This window comes from Clytia hemisphaerica, unplaced genomic scaffold (genome assembly GCF_902728285.1).
Source record: "Clytia hemisphaerica strain Z4C2 unplaced genomic scaffold, Clytia hemisphaerica genome assembly, whole genome shotgun sequence".
Taxonomy (NCBI): Eukaryota; Metazoa; Cnidaria; class Hydrozoa; order Leptothecata; family Clytiidae; genus Clytia; species Clytia hemisphaerica.
This window is the reverse complement of record NW_027104153.1, coordinates 14,508-38,981: the sequence shown is the minus strand read 5'-3', so window position 1 is coordinate 38,981 and position 24,474 is coordinate 14,508. Positions and strand designations below refer to the sequence as shown.

The 24,474-nt window shown below is 33.8% G+C and overlaps 3 protein-coding genes across 3 annotated transcripts; 2 read left to right on the top strand and 1 right to left on the bottom strand.

The window, feature by feature from the left end:
* Window positions 1-1,364: 1,364 nt before the first annotated feature.
* On the bottom strand, window positions 1,365-2,425 carry LOC136814043 (uncharacterized protein F54H12.2-like). Its single transcript, XM_067070548.1, has 2 exons — window positions 1,909-2,425; window positions 1,365-1,765 (listed from the first exon to the last, which is right to left on the bottom strand). Exons 1-2 carry the CDS (start codon window positions 2,423-2,425, stop codon window positions 1,365-1,367), a joined length of 918 nt encoding a protein of 305 aa, XP_066926649.1.
* Window positions 2,426-6,104: 3,679 nt separating this feature from the next.
* Window positions 6,105-6,731, top strand: LOC136814042 (uncharacterized). The gene is made up of 2 exons (XM_067070547.1): window positions 6,105-6,117; window positions 6,391-6,731. The coding sequence occupies exons 1-2, from the start codon at window positions 6,105-6,107 to the stop codon at window positions 6,729-6,731; spliced, it is 354 nt and encodes a 117-aa protein (XP_066926648.1).
* Window positions 6,732-7,774: 1,043 nt separating this feature from the next.
* On the top strand, window positions 7,775-15,823 carry LOC136814041 (uncharacterized). The gene is made up of 2 exons (XM_067070546.1): window positions 7,775-8,006; window positions 9,426-15,823. Exons 1-2 carry the CDS (start codon window positions 7,775-7,777, stop codon window positions 15,821-15,823), a joined length of 6,630 nt encoding a protein of 2,209 aa, XP_066926647.1.
* The last annotated feature ends 8,651 nt before the right edge of the window (window positions 15,824-24,474 follow it).

Here is a 24,474-nt window from a genome sequence, read left to right as displayed (position 1 = left end):
CTCCTAATGTTTTCCCCAACAATCAGTTATTTGGGTTGGGTGTTCAATCAATGCAAAGTAGCTTCTCTTTTGGTATACCAATACCTCCAACACAAAACTATCCATCGTGTAGTTATGGGAATAACTTTTATCAAAATTGCACTGTAAATATTAATCAGAATGATGAAGTCAAGCAGAAAGTCAAACGCCGAAGAAGATTAGCTATTATTAGCGATTCAGAAGATTCTGACTGATCTCACCTATTTTTTATAGACAAAGTGTTGAATTTTCATGATTATTTTTTTTATTTTTGATATCTAGAATTGTTGAATTATATGATTTGAAATCGTTTTTATATGCAATCGTAACCTTAAATTATCTTTTTTTTGATGTTGTAGTTATATTACAGTGTTTTTATTGAAGAAGACCCACCGGGTTGAAATTGAATTACATTTTTCGCTTTTTTCTTTAATTATAAGTTCGAGTCCAAAAAAAAAAATATAAAAAGGATCATGCTTTTTTATGAATTTAGTCCTCATACTTTAAAAATTCGCTTTGTGTACATAAGTTGCATTTGCAATTCGAATGTCAAAAAATTTCCCTTTTTCTAAAAAAGCTATGATTTACTGACGATTACCTCGGAATCGTATGTTTTGTCGTGCAATTAACGATTACTAGTACTAATTCGAAAGATGATTTTTTCTGAGAAATTAATTAACAACACTTTTTTTTATTGTGTTACAATCTTTTATTCTGAGCAAACCAAAAAATATTAGTGCTAATACGTTCATGTCCTGGAAACTTCATATAAATTCTTTTACATTTTGATCATTTCGAACATAATCGTTTGTGAAAAAACTATTTACAAAGTCTAAGGGGAAATCTCTACATATATGATAAGCATAAAATAAACAATATTCTCCACATAGGGTAGATAACGAGTCTTGTATTGCATATTCCAATGAAAAAATTTTATTCTTTAATCTTTTCAGTTTAGCGAGTAATCCATAGTAGCCTGGGGTTTTTCCAAAAGAATCAATAAAATATGTCTCCTTTGGTTTTGTTACGATTAACATCCAATGACTACCGCTTTTTGTTGAAGGTTCTTCGTTGCAAATGTAAATTCCTTTCTTAGAAAGCCTTGCTCTCATAAACTCGTCTTTAGCAAGGACTCTTTTCTCATATTCATCCATTTGAGGGTCGTTATTCAAAGCACATAACAATTGAGATGTATCCATTAAAAGACTTTCAAAACGTTTCGGATCTTATTGACTTTAATCAAATTCAGCATAAACTATAACTGAAATGGTATTTGGTAAAGCCCTTGCGAATTCTAAGGTAATTCTCAAACTACCTTCTTGTGTAGGTTCTTGATGTGGTCCGTTTCATAGAGCAGCTGATAGGTCGAATCCGAAAAGACTGTAACCGTTAGGGTAATCTCTTCTACTTATACCCATCCCCTCATCACGATTAATCTTTCCAGTTGCGGTAAATAAGCTTCTGTATCCTTCCAAGTATTCCCAATCTGTAAAATTCAGTTTCATAGGATGCGATAGAGTCTTTCCATTAACATATACAGCTACATCTCTCACATCAAAATGTTTGAAATTAAAAGGGTTCTTCTTATAATTTCCAGTATAAGAGTCGTTATCAATCATTCCAAGAAAAATTCTGTTTGGTAATTGACCAAGGATTAAATTATCCCAGTTCAAACTTGTTAATCCAGCAGCAATACTATGGGTTTTCACCAGCACTCTGTTTATAGGGTAAGATGCAACATTCTTTTCTAAATGTTGCTTGCAGTAGCCATTATGCTGAATTGATCATTGTTTCTATGGAACACTAATCGAAGTGGTAACCCATTCAAAAGTAATCTCCCTTGGTTACATAAATCAGTATGCAGTCTCCCAATCAGCTCTATAGTTTTACTTTCATTTGTGTATGAAGCTCTTGTCTTTAACCCCTCATTATCTTTAGCTGGATCAGTTTCATCTAATTCTCCTGCAGTGTCTTTGCTGAACAATCCCATTTCAAATTGAGATTCCTTAGCATCTGGTCCATAGTTCAATAAAGTTTCAATGATTGATCGATATGCGTAGGTATTGTTTGATGAGCTGACTAAGGTACCTCCTAAATAAACATCTAATTGACTAAACAATGATGCGATAGGATAATTGACAAAGGATGCTTTATCCGTTACAGCATGAAGTGTTCCATCTCCCTTCAACAATCGCACTTTTATCCTGAGATAGGTGTTTGCAAAGTCAATAAACATATCAGTTGCATTCTTGATAGAAAATTCCAATGGTCCATTATCTTCAAGCTTAGTAATAGGGTAAATCTCCTCAAATGTACCACTTTGAATGTCGGATTGAACAAAAGCTGGAGTAAATAGATCTGTGTCAGAGAGAGCACATTCGATATGACTTTTGTCTTTAGATTCCATGTTTCTTTACAAGATTCCGAATGGTTTTGTTGGTCTACCTCTTCGTCCTTTCCCTCTGCTTGCTGGTTTGCGAATGGGCTTTGGTTTGCTGGTCTTTCTTTTTTTAAAGGGTTGAAGAAGTAATTCCTCAGTATTTTGCTTTTCTCTCCTTTTCAATGATTGTTTAAAGTTTTGACCTTGACTGACATCTGAAATAACTTCCATTCCAGCTTTCATCGCTTTTTTACCGACTTGTTTAAGACCAGATTTGATATGCGGCTTCACGGCTCTCATCAATCCTCTGAATAATCCACCCAACCCACAACCACGTTGCATGACAACCCCTCTAAATGCAGGTAATCCATATCCGATCTGAGACATTATTGATAAAATCTTGAAGTGATTCTTCTAAAGACCAACGTTACGATCACCTTCCCAAATTCAAATGAGACATAACCTCCAATTGCATTCCTTATATTGATTGTAATATTACCAATGTTTTCCCTACTCAACTTTAGATAATGTGGTTTATCATAATGAATCCAATTCAATTCGCCGAATTTCGTCTTAATTGGGATGATTTTCAGTAAAGGAACCTTGAAATCACCAACTTGCTGATTTTCAATGATATCTGAATAAAGATATATGTTATCCATTGAGCGGTTCATGTCAGCAACTGACGTCTCCAGCTTCAGCATACTACCTTTGGTAGAGAATTCCTCCATGTCTGATTTAAATCCCAAAACTCTTGCGATATCAGAATTGTTCATGAAAATTCCGCAATCAATCATCATTTTGATTTGTGTTTTTCTTGAAACTCTATCGAATTTATAATGTAGAGGCCTCGGATCACCAATTTCATTTTCACTCAACACCTTAATCAAATCTTCAATATTTTCATAGTGTCCACATGGTATTTCAATATGTTTGGTAACTTTTGTTATGATGAAATTCGAGTTTTTCTTGAGCACTAAACTGTTCTATATCAACTCATCTTTCTCTTTCTCTTGGAGATTATAGTAACGTTTGTATATTACATTATGTCCTTTTATTTACGAATGTTATACCAACTATGAGGAAAATTTACCTCTTGCAAGGCTACTTCCCATCTTGTTGGATCAACATTAATCTCACTCGGAAAATGGGTTGTATAGCTTGAAAGTTTATTATCCGGGTAAATGTTCATGGAACTATCGCTTGGTAAAACAACGAAGAATTTATCAATACTCATTTCTTTAATGATTTCAAATCAGTTTCATTCACAAAGCTGTTGAACTTTTCAGGGTATCCTTTCCACTTGACGAGATATTTCCAACTGCCGTTCGGTTGTCGTTGCTTCTTGATGATCTTTTCAATCTTATACGAGTCAGGCTCGTAAACTCTCTGTAATTCTTGTTGATAAAAAATCCCTTCGATAGGTTCGTTTACTTGATCCTTCACTTTGTAAACGACTGGATTACCTGGAAGTCTGTGTGATATGATGAAAATTTCTTCACTCCATCCCTCTAAATAGCTTTTATGAAAGGTACCCCTCTCAAGAGTTATTCTCACATGATCTCCAACATTGTACAGCTTTGTTGAGATCTTCCTTTTCTTCTTCTTCGAGTAGAGAGTCATCCAAATTTTCAGTTCATTGTTCTGATTTACTTTTGATGGGGTGTTTTTTATAGATCTGTGATGTCCATTATTATAACGATCAACTAACTCTTGCAAGACATCATAGTATGTTCTCGTCTCGTGTTTTGTGAAATATTTGAACATCAAACCTTTCAGTGTTCTATTGAATCTTTCAACAACGGATGCTTTACGTTCACTGAAACTTGTGAAAAACTTTACCCCCTCATCCTTAAGTAGTTTCTGGACTTTAGCATTCAAAAACTCTGTTCCTCTATCCGTTTGTAGAATTTTCGGTTTTCTTCCTTTCGAGAAAATATCACTCAACGCATTCAATATATCTTGACCGCTTTTGGATTTTAATGGTCGCACCCAAGCAAACTTTGATAGGATATCGATGCAAACCAGTAAGTGTTTATATCCTCTATTCTGTTATGATAGTTTTTGCATATCACATAAATCCGCTTGCCATTGTTCATCTATTTCATGCACCAAGACTCTTCTTGTATTATAATGAGTTCTGATGGGATGATGTAGGGTGTATGTTAGATCTTTCATCAACCATTCTTTAACGTCCTTTAATCTCAAGTTAGGAAGTCGAACTCTAGCAGCTTTATATAGTTTGTAGGGAGAAGAATATGACATAGGTGATTTTAAAGAGTGATACAACTCACTCAATATATTGTTTTTCTTTTCTTCGTTTACCATTATGATTTAAAAAATATATATATTACAATGAAGTCATTTGCTCATCATCATCAATCCCATCAATTTGGCTGCTTTCAATAATCAAAGTTGATAGTTCTCTTTGTCTTGCATTTCAACACTCTCCCTCATCTTCACATTCTTGATCCATTCCTTTGGCATGTCAATGTTAACCAACGCTTTTGAAAAAATATTTCTAAATTGAGCTGGTGAGATGGTTCTTTTTCTGTTACCTAGCATATCATGTAGCAAATCACCGATATTGGTCACCCATGTAAAACGCTTCCCTCGTAAATCACTTCTTTGTTATGATTCCAATTTAACCTTTCAGGATTAGATTTTATGAATCTAAGGACTTGGTTTGCTTCTTTTCTCATCGACTTTGGAATAGTATTCAGAACATCTTCTATTCTTGTTTCTTTCGGTATGACAATCTCCGCTGCTTTTGCCTTTTCTTTATTTTCTGGGACCATCTTGCGGTTTTTCTTCTCCCTGACAGGCTCCTCCATATTCGTTTGCTTAGCTTCATCATCTGTCTTTCCAAAAAAGAGGTTCTTTTTGTTCCTTTGTATGCATCAGAGACTCACGATATCTTCTCAAGTTGTTAAGTTCTTTAGTGAAAACTTTAACTTTTTCATCCTCATGTAAATCTTCTCTATCCCAAACTGTTTTCATATTGTCCTCGGCATTATTCAAAGCGTTCTTTTCAGGCGGTGCAGCGTATTTTTTTTCCGTCAGCGGTCTAAACCCAACTTTAGCGGTCGAAACCCAGCTTAGCGGTCGAAGCCCAACCTAACGGCCGAAACCCATTTTACCGGTCGAAACCCATGTTGGAAATGGAAGAGGGATTTTTTAGCGACCGAAACCCAACGCAATATATATCTTAAAGGGATATGAAATTTTGGTGATAGTGGTTAGGGGGGTGTATTTTTTATTATTTTTTTGGTTGTTCCAGGGCGCGCCTACGGCACGCCTAGTCGCGCGCGGCCTTTGCGTCTCTGCTCAATTAAACATCAATTAAATGGGGTGGGATTAACTGAAGCTAAGTCCGAAAACTCATCTAGTTCGAGAATCATGTAATTCGAACAAAATTCTCGGTACCTTGAGAATTCGAATTACATGAGTTCAACTGTATAAATTTTAAAGTTTTGTTAAGAAATTTTGTCACTTTATTTGATTCGTCAACGACTTAACTTCTCTTGAATTTTTAAAAATGGAATAGTCTAACTGTTGTTACTATTGCTATGCTGTTTTTCCATCGAAAAACCAATTACACAAGCACCTGTATAAGCACACAGAAAAACCTTTTCAATGTTGCTATTGTGGAAAGTTTTTCTCACAGGATGCGTACAGGAGAACTCACGAAAACTTAAAATGTCGGATGCGACCTGATTGTAAGAATTTATTTTTGTTCGTTTGGAAAATGGTTGTTGTTAAATAGATGGTTTTGAGAATATGAAATGAATATTTAAATTCTATGGTTTTATTGTTATCTTTTTTTTTTGAGATGCTCTTTTATTTTTGAAGAGGGTTTTTTTGGTTATTCTTTTTAAGTGGATTTACACATTTCAACTTTGTCGTCTGATTTTTGAAATTCTCAAAGCATATTCAAGCCTAATCTCAGCTCGATTCATGACTTCTATGATTTTTTTTTTTCTTGTTTGTAGTCTATGGACAACCGCAACAAACCTACCAACAATGTTTAAATTTCGACCAACAATACTTTCCGCTCAATGATTTTTATCAACAACAACCCCAATACCAACAATACCAACAACACTTTCCGATCGAACCACGACAACAACAATTTCCAAACGAACACCAACAACAATTTCCAATCGAACTACTACAACAACACTTTCCAATCGAACCACGACAACAACAATTTCCAAACGAACACCAACAACTACAACAAAACCCAATCGAACAACAACCAAGCCCAATCGAACAACCTCCATACAGCTTACAACAAACGATGATAATGTCTAGATCTACTAAAACTCCCTGAGATAGAAATGGAATTTCTCCCAGTTGACATGGTAGAAGAGTATGTTACGAAAATGACTGATCAAGATTCAGTAGAGGAGCAGTTTGCGAAAATAGAAGCTTCGCAAGAGCAAGAAATAGACTTCACTATTGATAGTATACTATAATTTATTTTCATTTTGATTTATATTTACTTATCGTTTTCGTTTTTTGTCTCTTTCCACTTTTTTATTGCGCTTTTTAATTTATGAATCAACTTAAGTAAAAGAAAATTATTAAACCCTGTGAACGCACTATAAGTTTTTTCATAGCTGGGTATTCATTTTTTTCTTTTTTCTTTTCATTGATTCAGAGTCATCTCTCCAGTGTGAATTCTGTCAAAAAGTTTTTACCCGTAAGGTCAATCTCCAATTCCATCTGAGAACTTGCGACAAGGCTCCCTCATCCTCGATCGAATCCTCAGCTACAACTTCTACTAATCAACTCGGCGCCGGTCAACCTACAATCGTATCCCAAGCTATGAATAAGGATGCCGTAGTTTATAAACAAGAACTTCCTCAAGATAGTGACTTTAATTCTGAGCACATACAAAACGCCTTTGGTGAACTAATTAACAATAAGAAACAAAAGGGAGTAAAAGGTATCGTTTCTTTATTTGTGGTATTTTGTAAAGCTGACAGAAAGGAGGTTAAAACTAACCCTCCAATCTGCTTAAAGTCTGAACCTTTTACGATCCTTGAGGCTACTGATGTAGAGGAGGCATTGAGAACTGCTACAGATCAAATAAATGACTCTCTTGAGAAATTTATCCGAAATGGTAGTGGTTGGGTACTAGATCATCTATTACCTGTCGAACTGGGTCTTTTGAAATATAACCCTCTGAAAGCTTCCTCTTACATCGAATTACCTCCTTCAATTATGAAGAAAGGGGCATGTATCAACATTTAGAATGAAAGAGACAATAAATGTTTCCTCTGGTCTGTGCTGTCTGCTAAACTTAAAAACGAAGAGATAGCACACCGCGCACGTGTCAACCACTACATTCAACATGAATTCGAGCTCGACATGAGAGGCATAGAATACCCGGTGACATTAAATAACATTTCGAAATTTGAAAAGCAAAACAAGGATTTTTCGATCAACGTTATCGGATATGAGGACGACGCATTTTTCCCTCTTCGCGTGACTGAACAACGAGATGCAGCTCATCACGTCAACCTACTTTTGATTGGAAAGGATGGAAATACCCATTACGTATGGATCAAAAATATATCACGTCTACTAAGCTCGCAAAAGAGTAAGAGAGACCACGCAGCATGGATTTGCGACTAATGCCTTCATGGATGCAAAACATCCTTGAAAAGCATCTCAAAATGTGCAAGGTATATTTTAAAGTTTTTTTTCAGGATTTTTTCATTAGTTTATCTGATTGTTTTTTGTTTTTGTTTTTTATTTTTTTCATTTATTTTTTATTTTTTTTATCAACACATAAATCAATGTCTTTACTTCTTCTAAAAAAAAAAAAGGTTAACAAATGTTGTTAGAAGTTGAGTTGTCAATTTCAAAAAAATATCTTTCCTTTCCATTGAAGTAAATTTTTTGAAAATTTTCGAAGAAGTAAAGACATTGATTTGTGGTCTTATTTTTTTTCTTCTTATTAATTTCGCCTAGCGAAAGTATTACGATAGCCTTTCTATGTATGTATGTATGTATGTATCGAGAAAATTTTTCGGGCGAAATAATGGCGTGTGGGCGTTTTTTCTCGGGTGTTCTGTGTTCCGTGAACACGTGATCAAAACATTCTGTTTAGCCAATCAATGCTCACAATCCCACATCCGGGTAGTTTTTTTTATCAAATGTGCCAAATATGGTAGCTCAAAGCTGCTGACATTTAAATCTTCCAGTCAATATACTGCCAGTCCAGTCGTGTCCATAGCTGTTAACGTGAGATCAACTTAATCAAAATTACTTTAAATTAAAGAAGAAATAGTAAGTATTTACTTTCATATTTGCCTAGCAGTTCTGCTCCTCAGAACTGTTCAAAGCCTGTTTTGCCACTTCATATTCATTCATTAACTGCACTGAATTTGATTGTGGCATTTTTTTTTCTTTTTTGCTTTTTTTTTGCCCTTCGGATTTATGCACTACGGGCCACTAAATCTGATTGAGGCCTTTTTTCCCTTCAGGTTCATGCACTACGGGCCACTGAATTCTGTTGAGGCATCAGCTGTGTACGTATCGACCAGCTTTAAAGTTAAACTCACTTGCATTGTCAGTGATTACAATACCAAGCTGCATTGTCAGCTTTTACAAATATCTTATTTATATACATTAGAAAATATTTGAGTCTCAGAGATTTACATATATTTTTTTATTTTTGAAATGATATCCATTGAATCATACCGTGCGTTGATAGGAGGCTTTGCCTACACAGCTCAGAGAAATGTGAAGTCAATTTCTAAGTCCATTTTTATCGGCTCCAAATTTTCTAAAAATGCTTTTTCTCGATTATTGAAACCCGTTAGATTCATAGCACTTTTTACACTTTTAGTCTTTGCAATCCCTAAGTCTTACGAAACGGTCGAAATTCAAACACCTCTTGATCTTATGCATTTTTCAAAGAATGGAATGTTTGTTCAGTATCCAAATCTAGGGTATAATTTTCCAGAGCCAGTTCTTTTTACTTTTAAAGTAAACTATACATTACTATTGTCAGGTGATATAGAACTTAATCCAGGTCCACCACAGGAAAAGATAAAAAGTATTCAAGGTTCTTTTCATCAAGGAAATTCAAAGTTTGGCGAGACTGCTGGTATACAATGTTCGTCCAATTGTTTTTTTGCCATTTGCTATGCACAGCTTAGAAAATTATCACTTTGGAAGACTCATGATTTGGATTATGTTTTAAATCAAGGGGACTTAAATTTTAAAAATCTTGGCATCACTAGACAATCACCGTTAATTGAAGAATTCCAGAAAGTTATTGCAGTTGGAAATAGTATCTGTTCACTAGATTTCAATATTGTTGAAGGATATTTCGAGAATGAAGGTATTTCAGTGAATTTTGTCAATGAAGAACTTTTGTTGCAACATTCTGGTGCCGTCTTAGTAATAGCTGGAAATTGTTTAGGTGTGCTCCATTACAATGAAAAATATTTTGTTTTTGATTCCCATAGTAGAGATGTAAAGGGTCATCAAGTTCCTGGTGAAATTGGTACTTCAGTACTTTTGCAGTTTGGAAATATTAGTGAAATAAAGAATTACATAAGATCTGAGTATAGGGCAAATTTGTTTAATGTCATTTATTTGAAAACCAATTTTCACGCATACGAAAATACCAAAAGAGTGATTTCGAAAGAGGTATTATGTTGGCAAAAAAAAGCTTCGCGTAAAAGAAGGTTTGAAGAACTTAAAGGTAGTGAAAAACATGAACACCAAAAAGAAAAGATGCGGAAAGCTGCAAAATCTTTACGTGAATTGAATAAAGGATCAGAAAAACACAAACAGCAAAAAGAAAAGATGTGCAAAGCTGCAAAATCTTTACGTGAATTGAATAAAGGATCAGAAAAACACGAACAACAAAAAGAAAAGATGTGCAAAGCTGCAAAATCTTTACGTGAATTGAATAAAGGATCAGAAAAACATGAACAGCAAAAAGAAAAGATGCGGCAAGTTACAAAATCTTTACGTGAATTGAATAAAGGGTCAGAAAAACATGAACAGCAAAAAGAAAAGATGCGGCAAGTTACAAAATCTTTACGTGAATTGAATAAAGGGTCAGAAAAACATGAACAGCAAAAAGAAAAGATGCGGCAAGTTGCAAAATCCTCTTACATTAACAACAAAAAACTTAATTCAGGAAAAAGGGTTGAGAACTTCAAGCAGAAAAAACAGAAGGGTCCTTCTTACATCTGTGTAATGTGTAACCGCAGTATGTTTAAAAAATCTGTGTTTGGTTTTGATGAACAAAAGTTCTCATTGGTCAACTTTGAAGAAATAGAAAATTTTAATCCTGTAACCTCGTTTGATGGTAATTTCTACGTATGCACAACCTGTCATAGAAAATTAATGAAGGGAGAAATCCCATGCCAGTCTGTTTCTAACAAACTTCAAATTTTTGATCTCCCAGATAATCTAAATGATATACGAAAACTGGAAAGAATTTTAGTGGCTCAAAGAATTTTATTTTCTAAAGTCATGATAATGCGTAAAGGAGAATTCCCTAAATTACAAGGTGCAATATGCAATGTTCCCATTGAAACACCAGGTGTATGCAAAGTACTTCCTAGAGGAAGTGATAGTAGTGGGGTAATAAATATTGAATTAAAAAGAAAAATATCCTACAAAAACCCTGTTATTTCGCAGCAAGTAAGACGACAGAAAGTTTTTGAAACTTTGGACTTTTTAGTGAATAATAATCCTTTGTATCATGATATAAATATTGATATGTCAAGCATCGACCAAGTAACTAATGATGAATATGTTGAAAGGGTTTTATCAAATAATGATTCCGTATCAAGCGCTTCTTCCAATGATATAAGATTTGTAGATGATACAACAGTTACTTTAATTAAGCCTTTTGAAGAGCAATTAGAGAATGAATTTGATTCTGATGATCCACTCAGTGCGTATCGAACACCAACATGTGAAACAGTTATTGTATCAGAAGTGCCAAACATTATTTTAGATGATGAAAATGCAATTTTAGCTCCAGGTGAAGGTCAAACCCCCAATTCATTAACACAAGATGAGTTCTGTGAAGAGCTAGCCCATCCTCATCTTTTTCCTACTGGGAAATTTGGTTATAACGTAGAGCGAGATATAAAATTGTCGCCAACAAAGTACTTTAATCAGCGTCTTTTAAATTACACTCAAAAGTTTGCTTCGGATTCAGATTACATTTTTTTTGCTCACAAAATTTTACTACAGCTTAACCTTAGAAGTAAGATCAATATCGCAATGAGAATTTCAAATTCCAACTTGACTGCGGGATTATTAGCAAATAATTTTAATGATACAATTCAAAATTGTGTAGCATCTGATAATGCATACAAGTTTATGAGTACTATTAAAGGAACCCCTGCATACTGGCAACATATGTTATCTGATGTTCTTGCAATGGTTAAACAACTTGGTGTCCCAACATACTTTATGACTCTCTCTTGTGCAGATTTACGGTGGGATGAATTTGTTACCATTATCAGACAATTAAGCGGGGATGCTGATACTGATCATGAACTTCTTGATTACCAATCTAGATGTGCCCTACTTAATAGCAATCCTATTGTGCTTGTGCGTCAATATCAATATAGAAAAGAGTTGTTTTTCAAAGAGATAATAATGGATGGCCAACTTGGAAAAATTACATACTATGCTCTCAGAGTAGAATTTACTTTCAGGGGTAGTCCACATGATCATTGCTTGCTTTGGGCTAAAGATGTCCCAAAACTTGAAGATGGAAAAGAAAAGTATATTGAACACATAGATAGTGTTATTTCTGCTAATGTTCCTGATAGGGAAGAAAGTCCTGAATTATGGAATTTAGTCACTAAGTATCAAATACACTCCCATTCAAGAACTTGTAGTAAATATCGCAAAAATGAATGCCGATTTCAATTTGGAAAACTTTTCTGCAAGCGTACTATTTTGTCTGAACCGCTTCCTGAAGGGTTACCTGAAACTGAAAAACATGATATTTTGGTTGCTAGAAATAATGTGATCCAAACTGTTCAAGAGTATATAGATACAAATTTGCATCCTAAAAAGAGAAACATTCTGGATCCTGATAAGCCTGAGTATATTGAAATTGGATCTATTGATACAATTTTGAATTCTTTAGGGTTAAATTATGAAACATATGAATATTACTTATCAATCTCACCAGACAAAGATCAGCATTTGTTTCTAAAACGTGACCCATATTCTTGTTTTGTCAACAATTATTTTGCAGAAGGCCTCCTAGCATGGGAGGCCAATATCGATATTCAGCCAGTTTTTAATGCATACAAGGCAGTTACATACATGTGTGCCTATTTTTCAAAAAGTGAAGATAAGTGTTCAACTGCAATGCAAGAAGCATTAAAACAGGCCAAAGATTCAAACGACAGTCAGTTTGAGAAAATGTCTAAAATTGCCAAAGTTTACAACTCTAATAGAGAATGCTCAATCCAGGAAGCAGTTTACTTAACAATGCCTGAACTGTGGCTTAGAAAATGCTTTCCTGCTATTTCATTTGTTAACACTAACTTACCTGATCAAAGGTACAGGATTTTCAAGTCAAAAGAAGAAATTGAGGAATTGCCTGAGGATTCTGATGATCTTTTCAAACGAAATATATTAAACAGATATATTGACCGCCCAAACACAGGGCAATTCAATACTATGTGTTATGCCACGTTCTGTGCAAACTATACATTAGACACAAAAAAAAATACAAATGATGAAAATGATTGGCAGCCTACTGTACTAGATGATTCAACAAGTGCAGTGAATCATCAAGAACCCCAAACACTTCCAAAATCAGCCAAATTACTCAACAGTAAGGAAAAACTTAAGCTTCGTAAAGTTCCAAAAGTTTTGAGGTACTACACTCCTAACAAAAACAAACATCCAGAAAAATTTTCCCACCATATTCTAATGTTGTTTTACCCATTTAGATCAGAAGAGAATGATTTGAAACTTGATGGTTCATATGTGCTGAAGCTCAATTTAGATGAAGTCAATGCAGTTGTTAACGAGAACAAGCAAATCTTTGAACCTGATGGTCATCTTGTTGATTTAGTACTTCAAAACTATCGTAATGACCTTATGCATAATCAAGATGCCTTTGCTCAACAAGAAAATGATGAAGTGCAAGACCTAATGAGCAACTCATCAGACAGTGAAAATGATGATGGAAGTCATGAAATCGAACAAAATTTTGCACCATTTACTCAAACAGTTCATGGCTTGCAAACTGATGACCAAATCAATACCCATATAAGATCTTTAAATTCTAAGCAAAGAGATATTTTTGATATAGTACTAAATTGGGGAAAAATGTATGTGCAAAATTCCAAGTCCAATAATCCTGTACTACTAGAACCATTGAGAATATTTTTAACAGGTGGTGCGGGCGTAGGAAAATCTCACTTAATTAAATGTATCTACAATTGTTTGTCAAAAGTCTTAGCATATAAAAGTGATGAGCTAGAGAAGCCACGTATTATTAAATTGGCCCCAACTGGTATAGCAGCTATCAATATATCTGGCACCACAGTACACACAGGATTGAGTATTCCAGTTGGAAAATTCAGAAATATGGCTGACAAACAAAGGACTGCCATTAGAAATAAATTACATCATGTAAAGTTGATAATAATTGATGAAATATCTATGATTTCGTCGCAACAGCTTTTGAACATCCATACAAGATTATGTGAAATTTTTGGTGTAAATGACAACTCACCATTTGCAGGGAAAAGTATCATTGTTTGTGGAGACCTCTTTCAATTACCTCCAATTTTTCAAAGTCCAGTATTTTCAACTGAGGGACCTATTATTGGTGCATTCAAATTATGGCACCTATTCAAACTAGCTGAATTAGATGAGATTATGCGTCAAAAGGATGACTCTGACTTCATTGATCTCTTGAACAATGTAAGAGTAGGTGAATTGAATAGTAATGATGAAAGTATGATTAAATCTAGACTGATAACACGAGAACACCCTGATTATCCAATAGAATCATTGCATTTGTTTGCAGAAAATGCTTCAGTCCATCTTCACAATATTCAAAGATTAGATACTCTGCCCTCGGAAACAATACATGTAGAAGCTATGGACGTTTATCCAAGGGATTTTACTGAATCTCAAATTACCAAGGTTAAGAACCTGCCACTTAACGATACAGGTGGCTTATCAGTTCTATTTGATTTGAAAATAGGGGCAAGAGTAATGCTTATTAGTAATATTGATATAGAGGATAGGTTGATCAATGGTCAACTTGGAACCGTCACTGACGTAAAATTCAGAAACAATAAAGCAGAGCTGATTTATGTTAAACTAGACGATAAGACGGCTGGAATAAAAGCTCAAAGTAAAGACCAATATGCTAAGTCCACTGAAACTGTTCCCATTGAAAAGAGTGAGGTAAATTTTCCCTTTGACAAAAAAAATCCATACACTTCACCTATTATTTCTCGGACACAATTTCCTCTTAAGCTAGCTTATGCTTGTACAGTGCACAAAGTTCAAGGATTGACTTTGGATTCTGTAGTCGTTAGTTTTGACCTTGCAAGGCAAAGAAAGTTCAATGCTGGTCAAATGTATGTTGCAATGAGCCGAGTGAAAAATTTAAATGGTTTGTACTTTACTGGTCAATATCGACGTAGTGCTTTTGTCTGTAGTGATAAAGTTATTGAAGAATACACACGATTGCGTCAGAGCAAAGTTGAAAGAGTTTCAGATATTATGAGGTGCAGTTCTAATTTAAATGTTTGCCTATTGAATGTAAGATCTTTAAAACGACATGCAGTTGACATTCAAAAGGACAGATTTTTGTATGAAAATGATTTGTTATGTCTAACAGAGACACAGATGAGTTATGAGCATTCTGAGGAAGACAAACAAAGTATTCATGAAAAGCTTCCTTATTATATTCTTAGTCATAATATTGACCAGCATAAATTCAACAGTATTACTGTTTGTCATTCTCCTTCTTTTATTGATATTGATGAGTATGATCATTCATCATGCTTTTCTCTTGTAAAATTTAGAAAAGCTGAATTTACTGAAAAGGAATTTTGTGTTTTGGTTCTCTATAAAAGTTCAAGAATTCAACGCGATGTGTTCTGTTACAATCTTGCTCAATTTATTGAAAGATACACAATTGATATCATTTTAGGAGACTTCAACATGGACGGCTTTGAAATGGAGCATGATCAATTGTTGGCTGACATTCTCCAAGATTATGATTTAGTTCCGAACTTTCCAACACATATCGATGGGAAAATGCTTGATCAAATTTGGACACATAAGGAATTGGTGCACGAGTATGGTATTGAAGTTATTCGTAAATGTGTGAACTTATCCGATCATGATGGAATCAAATTATCGCTGACTTTGCTAGCTTAGAATACCCGTCAGAGGCGATTCCCGGCGGGACAAGGGGGGGGGGGGGTTGGAAACTGGGGTGGTGGATGATCTCAACTTTCTGATGATTAGTTTTGAGTGGTCAAAATTGCAGGAAGTAAAAAAAATTATCTCAAATAAAAAGGGTATAATATCCCTTTTCTCCTATAGCAAATTCTACCTAACTTAAAAATTAATCATCAGAAAATTAGCCAACGATTCAGATACATTTGCTTATTTTGTCATAGGTGCTTCTTTATGAACAGTTTGAATTTTTTGCAATAGACTGAGTAAACTAGGAATACTCTTTAACGCAATGATGTTATCGAAAATCTGTTAATATGATATCAGTACAGGTTTGATTCTGGATATAAAATGAACTTTTTAATTAAGGATTGAAGCTTAACTCTGTTGGAAATATGCAATTAAGGTCATCCCACCACCCCGTCCATTCTTATGTAAGTTTTCTGACGTTTAAAGACTATTCTTAAAAGACATTTATTCTTTGGGGAGGAAGGCTTTTTTTCTGCATTAACCAAAAGGAGGGCTCTGTTGAATTTGACATTTGCAGATAAAGTTGGGGAGAGTGTGAGAAATATGTGAGTGTCTTTTATGGATGGTCTATGGTAGGAAAAAAATCTATAGACAAAGGACAATTAGTTTAAAGATGCCTTTCATTAATTCATCTTTGATTACTATCTCGTCAGGAAACTTACATACCTATGGATATGGCATTTAATGTATTATTTTATTTATTTATTCCTATTTCTATATTATTTATTCCTATTTTTATATTTATCATTTTTCTTCTGTTTTTCATAATTAATAGAATTTTTTAAATTATTATATTCAAAACAAAGTAATATTTCTACCATTTTTTAATAGGTTTTTGTTAATTGTTTTATTATTTTCTTGTACATTCTTTTTGTTATTCATTTGCCTACTCAAAAATAAAAAAGACTGTCACAGAGTTTTAAAAATAGACAATATGGAAAAATATAGAATGAAAAAATATGGAAGTACATTAGTGAATTGATTCATCTATATATGTATGCATTTTGGTTGATATCATAAGGATAATTATTGAAACGTTGAATAGTGGTATAATTGGATATATATTTCTATTTTGGAATTTTTACAATTGATGTAATCGCTTATCCTAATGCAGCTTGAATTCATTGAATCTCAAAATATCCTAAATGGTCGTCATTTTCAGTCTTTATTAACAAAGAGTCGAATGGCTTCGAAAATTTTCATTACAATCACCAACATTCGATACAATCGCCAACATCGATACTGCATAATATGTGCTTATAGTCATTGTATCATATTATCGTTTCATCCGATTTTCACAATATGCTGTATTTGCTTATCGGAAACATAAAATTTTATGATTTTCAGCATTCCTATAGCAAATCAACTGTCGCGCTCGGCCGCCAACCGACCATTGATAATACAAAAATAACAATTCTTATCGCGATTTCCATGATTCCACTGTGACTTCTTCGACGTACATATCCAGACTTGACCTCAATCTTCGAACTGTCTGGTGATTTGTTCCTGTTGGAAAAAAAAAACGATTTGGTATGTAAACTTTGTATGGTTTGATTACTCGAAATGTGACATTTATGTAAACGAAACACTGAAAACTAATTTTTATTATTTTGGAAGCCGGAAATCCACCGGATGTGAAAAAAGCCAAATTTGCACAATACTTGTAGTTTTGTAAATTGCTTGCTATTTTCTATAAACTATGAACTATCGAAATTTAGGAATAACGAATACTTGGAAATATAATTTTTAGATTCATAAGATCGAGACTCAAGTTACCCGTTTTTGCCCCTGTACCAACCTGTATTTTCCTGCTCATTAAAAAACGAAAGCAGATTTTCGGCTAGAATGAAAGAAAACTTTCCTACGGATTGCTTGGAATCTTGAATTTTGTCTTTTCGAATTCAAAATATTGGATATTTTCGACCGGAAATGACGTAAAATTTTACCTTACCTTTCGCTCTTATAACGCACTCAAAATAGGTTTATCTTATTAATTTTCCACATTCCTCTTCAATTTTTAATTATTATGTGTATTGTTCTCAATTTCAATGTTCTTTTCTTGTCTTATTTAAGGCGAAATTTTCGACTTCTAGTCGTCTTGTTTTTTATTTAATTCAGAGTCGTGGGATGCAAGCAACCAAACTCCCCAAAAAGAACGACCCAGATCGTAAAGACAAAGTGTTCTTTAATAATGCGCGAGCGACGATGAAGATGCCATTCGTAATGTATGCCGACTTTGAGAGTATTTTGGAGCCAACTAACAATGCTGACGGAAATGAGCGTGATTCATGGACAACAGAGAAAAATCGCCATATCGCCGATGAATTTGCTGTCTACACCAAATGTATTGATAAAAAATACTACAAAGAGCCATATGTCTACACTGGGCCGAATGCAGCAGAACAGTTTATAGATTATATCCAGGCAGAGGCGAATGAGATCAGAAGTATGTACAAAAACAAATTATCTCCAGTGGTAAGTGAAGAAGAAAGAATCCAACACGAGCGGGCGATGAAATGTTACATCTGCGATAAACCCTTCATTACGAACACCGAACACCCTGATTATTTAAACAAAAAGAAGGTCCTCGATCATTGCCATATCACTTCTAAATTCCGCGGCAGCGCTCACAGCATTTGCAATCTTCAACTTTCGATCGATCATGAAAAAATCAAAATCCCCATCTTCATCCATAACTTGAAAGGCTACGACTCTCATCTCATTTTATCTTCAGCGAAAAAGCGACATGACGAAATCACCGTAATCCCTACCAACATGGAAACCTACATATCATTTAGCATTGGAAACGTCGAATTCTTTGACTCGTGTCAATTTATGCCATCGAAACTCGATAAACTTGCCAAAAACCTTCAAAAATCTTCACCTAACCAAAGAGAGAATTTTCCCGAAATAACCAGATATCTTGCCCATCAACTTGGTAATCATGAAACTCAAGACCCACCACAACAACAGAGACTTTACGATAATGACTTTATGGATGTAAATGATAGTATGGACGAACTTATGATGGATATTGAGTTGGAAGATGCTGGCTATATCCCAAATGATAGTATGGACGAAATGATGCTTGGTTTCAATGACGATGCTGTCGAGGAGGTGGACGAATTTGGATTGAATGGTGATGACCTGGGTGATCTGTTGGATGCTGTTGGAGATTATCGAAATAACCCATATGTTGAACCTACTTTGAATGCTGAACAGGAGGAAGAGGTATATTCTTTGAAAGTTCTGAGATAATTTAATAAGTTTTCATTGATAGTTCTTTTTCTTTGGCTCTTATTGATTCAATATATACTTTATTATATGCAATATTCCTATTAATCAGAGAATTCCATGCATGAATTTAGTTTTTGAGTATATGAAATCCATAATCTTTGATCTTTTTAAAGTTGCTCTGATTAATAGGAGTGTTGAATATTCTTGATTTTCATATTTTTCTTCGATTCTCTCTACAGCTGACCGAAAAATTGAATCTGATGACTAAGAAAGGTGTCTATCCATACGAGTACATTTCCAGCGTTGATCGTTTTGATGAAGATGTTTTGCCACCGAAGGAGAGTTTCTTTAGTAGTTTGACGGAAGAGGATATTGAGGACAAGGATTATACGCACGCCCAGAATGTTTGGAATCGATTTGGAATGAGGACATTGAAGGACTACCATGATCTATATCTGCTTACAGATACTTTGTTGTTGGCTGACGTGTTTGAGGAGTTCAGAAGAATGTGTTTGAAGATTTACGAATTGGATCCATGCCATAGTAAATACTTAATTAGCTTTTTAATATATATAATTAGTTTTTAAAAAACTTAATCTGTCCTGGAACCGGCCCTTCTAATCTACTACGTTTGGATTAAAAATTTGAATAGATTGTTGGCAATACAGAACAATAAGCACAAAACTCATACATGGTTTTGTAACTATTGTCTGCATGGTTGTACAACTGAAAGAATCCTGACTGATATCTTAAACATTGCAAGGTATCTATTAGTTTTTCAATTATTAAACTTCCTAATTGAACATCTTTACTACTAGAAGACGCTTACTTGTATATTAAATCAATTTCTTTTTTATCAAGAGCTTCGTATTACTAGGAGAAGGTTAAATCTTTTATTTTACAGTCGTTAAATGTCTTTAGTCATTCAACGACCAGATTAGTAATAGTTTTGTCTTGGGAATGAGACAATCTTAGGGAAAAGTGAAAAAGAATAAGCAAAGACAAGCAGACGGTTTTTCCGTGTATACGACTTGTACCGACGAAAAATTCTATAAACTACCTTATGTTTACACTAGACCTGATGCAGCTGAGAAATTTCTAGATTATATTCAAGGCGAGATAAAGGAGATAAAAACTATCCATGAGAATCGACTTGATCCAGTTGTGTCTGATGAGGAAAAGTTGTGGATAGTGAAGCTCGATTCGACGAGAGGACATGGATAGCAACCCATAAGGATGTTGATCATTTCGATGAAACAAAACCAAACCAGCACCTCATTACATGACCAACATGCAGACTACCCACTGGCACCAGAGCAGATATAAGTCACCCCTGATATGCTTTCGCCGACACAGTTAAAATTGATTGGCGTAAAATCAACAGATGAAGTCAAACTACCTAATATCAAGAAGCTTATCCTGAATCTATACAACAAAGAAAAGTATATCCTTCACTACAGAAATTTGAAATTTGAAGGTTTAATTCATCGTGTCTTAAAATTGAATGAGAATAGAGAAACAGAGACATCTTTAGTTATAATTTGTTCTTAAGAGTTGGGTTTTAATTTAAGATGATCACCATACAAATAATATGTAATCAAACATAAAAAACCTCAAAATAATATATAATTATTCAAAATAGATCTATGAAAAAAGATAGCTAACGATTTTCAACACTGAAGTGATTAACATCGTTTATTTTAGAAAACTCGTTATTAATATAATGAAAATCCTGATTAGCAAAAGGTGTATCAAGATCGGTGAAGTTCGATATTGAAGCTTGATTTATTACTTTGTTGCCCATTTCCGATGGCTTATTAGCAGACACCCTAATACACTCTAATACTAATAACACTAACATGGGTGTTGATTTAAATGAGAGTATGGATTTAGATCGTCTTTCTTAAGGACTAACCTTATCTTATATTCCGACCAGTCCATTGCAGGACTTGAGCAACTTTCCCGACAAGCGTTTTCTTTAACTCGTTGGTCCGCGCTGTTTTCTTACAGGAAAAGTATCCGTTTTTATGCAGCAGAACAGAAACGTCCGTACTCGTTTTTCCTTACAATACTGAAGATATTTTAGTATATATTAGGCTATTAATCGCATTATTTATCATCGCACTACATATTCACATTACATCATATTATCACCATGATTGCGACACCAGATATCAAACTCGAATTAACATACAAAGGAGACATAGCAACACTGACTTTGGTCATAGATGTCCCCGGAGGTGCAAATCCAAGAAGACACGAAATCGGAGAACACGGACAAGAATACACCGAGAGAATTCAAACCCTGGAACACACAATCACTGGGACGAACTGGCCGACATCAACAATCTAATTTTACATAGCCAGCAACGGGGCAGCACGGGGATACTTGCTACTAGCTGATCATCTACATTACCTAGGGGATTTGGACAAGGAAAGCAAAGGAAAACATTCACCAAATGATAAAAACATGCACATCAGATCCATCAATGCACTAAGACGTCAACAACTAACATACATCTTCAACTAACATGCACACACACTTTTGTTATGGTTCATCTTGTTCGGTCGAAAGACCACAAATCTATTAAAAATATGAAAGCTTGTGAATTTCCCCTATGAACGTATGTTCAAGTCCTCAAACTCCACCCTGTTAGTATATTCCCTAAGAAAATCTCAGAAAAAGGAGCCTGCATAAATATTTAAAATATTTAAAAAAGATAACCAACCCAACCAACCTAACTTTCAAAATGACGTACAATTTATAAAAAGATATCAAACGGTTTTCAACACTGAAGTGATTAACATCGTTCCTTTATTTTAAATAAATTTAAACTGTTTTAAAATGATCACCATTTAAAAGATATGTAATCAAACATAAAAAACCCTCAAAAGAATGAACCATCTTCAAAATAATATTTAACAAAAAAGATAACCAACGATTTTCAACACTGAAGTGATTAACATCGTTCCTATTTTAAAAAATAATTTTAAACTGTTTTAAGATGATCATCATATAAATGATGTGTAATCAAACATAAAAAGCCTATTATTCAAAATAGATATACGAAAAAGATAGCTAACGATTTTCAACACTGAAGTGATTAACATCGTTCATTTTAGAAAACTCGCTATTAATAAACATGAAATATATAACTAGGAGAAAAATAACCTTAACATCAGTAAAAAGCGATTTTCAACACTGAAGTGATTAACATCGTTCATTTTATAAAAAAAACATTAAAAAATTTGTTTCACCATATAAAAAATTCAAAATCATAATGAAACACAACACACATTTTTCTAAATTATATTTTGATTTTTGCTTAAACATCTGGTGACTTTTTATGTTTCAAATATAATTTTCAAAATGACTTAAAAAAGTATCTTAAAAAACGCGATTTTCAGCTGTTAACCTTTCTGCACGAAGTATATAAACGGAATGTGACATACTAAGTTGAAGGATAAAATGAGATCTAAATCATAATGTGTAACTTTGCATTTATATATGAATAATGAAAATAATTGTCTTGCTCTCTAGTGTAATTGGAATTAAATAAAGTTGTTTAATTACAACTAATTACATGATTACAACATCATTATGACAAAATAATTAAAATAACCTACTAACTTACTGTGATTACCCACCAAAAGCCAAGTGTGAAGGTTAAACCTTTACTGACAAACACTGTGTTCGTGACCTGACCCTAACCAAAAAAAATCTCCAAATAATTGACGAATATGAAAAAAACATCAACAATAACGAATTTCTATCTACAAAAATAAAAACTAAAAAAAATAATCTTGAAATCATAAATTACTACAATCCTCTCTCACGATTGATAGACACTGACAATATTCTAAATCTCACAAAAAACAAAAACTCAATTATCATTGGAGATGTAAACTCAAAACACCCAAACTGGCATAATATTCAAACCAACACAGGCGGTAACGCCCTTAACACCATGATCTCAAATCACAATCTCGAACATAGCGAACACATTGAATATACGTACAAACATCCGGCCACAGGTCAAGAAAGCACATTGGACATTGCAGTATGGGACCCAAAAAAAATTATTCATTCAATAACAACGCAAAATATAGATGAAGTAGGTAGTGACCACACCCCAGTTTCCTTTCAAATAAAACTAAAAGACGAACTCGAAAAATCAAAAATAAACAGCAAAATCAAACAGTATAATAAAGTCAACTGGGTTAACACAAATAACCTCCTGCTAAACAAATTCCAAAACACTCCAAAAAATAAAAATGAAATTGACGAAAACATCTCTAGACTAGAAAAATACATCACAACAATTACTAAGGTTATCCCAGAAAAAACAATAATCAGATCAAATCACGGCATAAACTCTCAAATTAGGAAAGACATCAAGGAAAAAAGAAAACTACAAAAAGAATACAAAAGAACCAGAAACCCCGTCACAAAAACCAAAATCAACAATCTAAACAAAAAAATCCAAAAAGACATAAGGCGATCTGAGTCAAGATTTACAAACAAAAACGTAGATCTTGCGAACTCCAAAAACTCCAAAGACTCATGGAAAGGTATTAATAACATCTTAGGTAAAAAAGAAAAATCATCCATAAAAAAAATCTACAATCCCACAACAAAAAAGGATACAACAAAAAAGATGAGATAGCTGATCTATTCAGGAAAAGTCAGGAGGAGATATTCAAAGGTAACATGACAGCAGACATAGAACATGAAAACAACGTCAATACATGGTACAATGAAACAAACTTTACGAACATCTACTCTAGAACGGACCACTTTGAAACAGAAAAAATCTCGAAAATTATAAAAAAACTCTCAAATAAAAAAGCTCCTGGAATAGACAGTATGCAAAATATAATCATAAAATACCTTGAGCCAAGCCTATCACCCATTTTAAAAAATATATTTGTAAAATATAAAAATATGAAAAATGAATAAAATATAAAAATGACACAAAAAACTACAGTCAAATAACTCTCCTCAACCAACTAGGCAAAATATTTGAAAAAACTATTGAAATAAAAATTAGAAAATGGGCAGAAGAAAACGAAAAAATTAATAAAGAACAATCAGGTTTTAGAGAAAAAAGATCCACAAACGATCAGCTTTTTATAATAACTCAAAAAATTACAGAAGCCTTCAATCGCAGAAACGGCGTAGACGCAATATTTATTGACTTCGAAAAATGCTTTGACAAAATATGGAAAAAAGGTCTTCTTTATAAACTTAATTCAATGAACATTTCAAATAAAAACCTCAACATTATAAACAGTTTCCTACACGATAAAAAAATACCTTTCTCTCACAATTCGCAGACGACCTAGCGATTTACGCACTAAGA

What these genes read in the sequence shown, in the direction of transcription:
- LOC136814043 (XM_067070548.1), bottom strand. Translation starts at nt 2,425, where the DNA reads ATGGAATCTAAAGACAAAAGTCATATCGAATGTGCTCTCTCTGACACA. An exon ending in AGCTTCATACACAAATGAAA is followed by an intron (nt 1,766 to 1,908) that starts GTAAAACTATAG and finishes AGCAACATTTAG; the next exon opens with AAAAGAATGTTGCATCTTAC.
- LOC136814041 (XM_067070546.1), top strand. Translation starts at nt 7,775, where the DNA reads ATGAGAGGCATAGAATACCCGGTGACATTAAATAACATTTCGAAATTT. An exon ending in TCTACTAAGCTCGCAAAAGA is followed by an intron (nt 8,007 to 9,425) that starts GTAAGAGAGACC and finishes TACTATTGTCAG; the next exon opens with GTGATATAGAACTTAATCCA.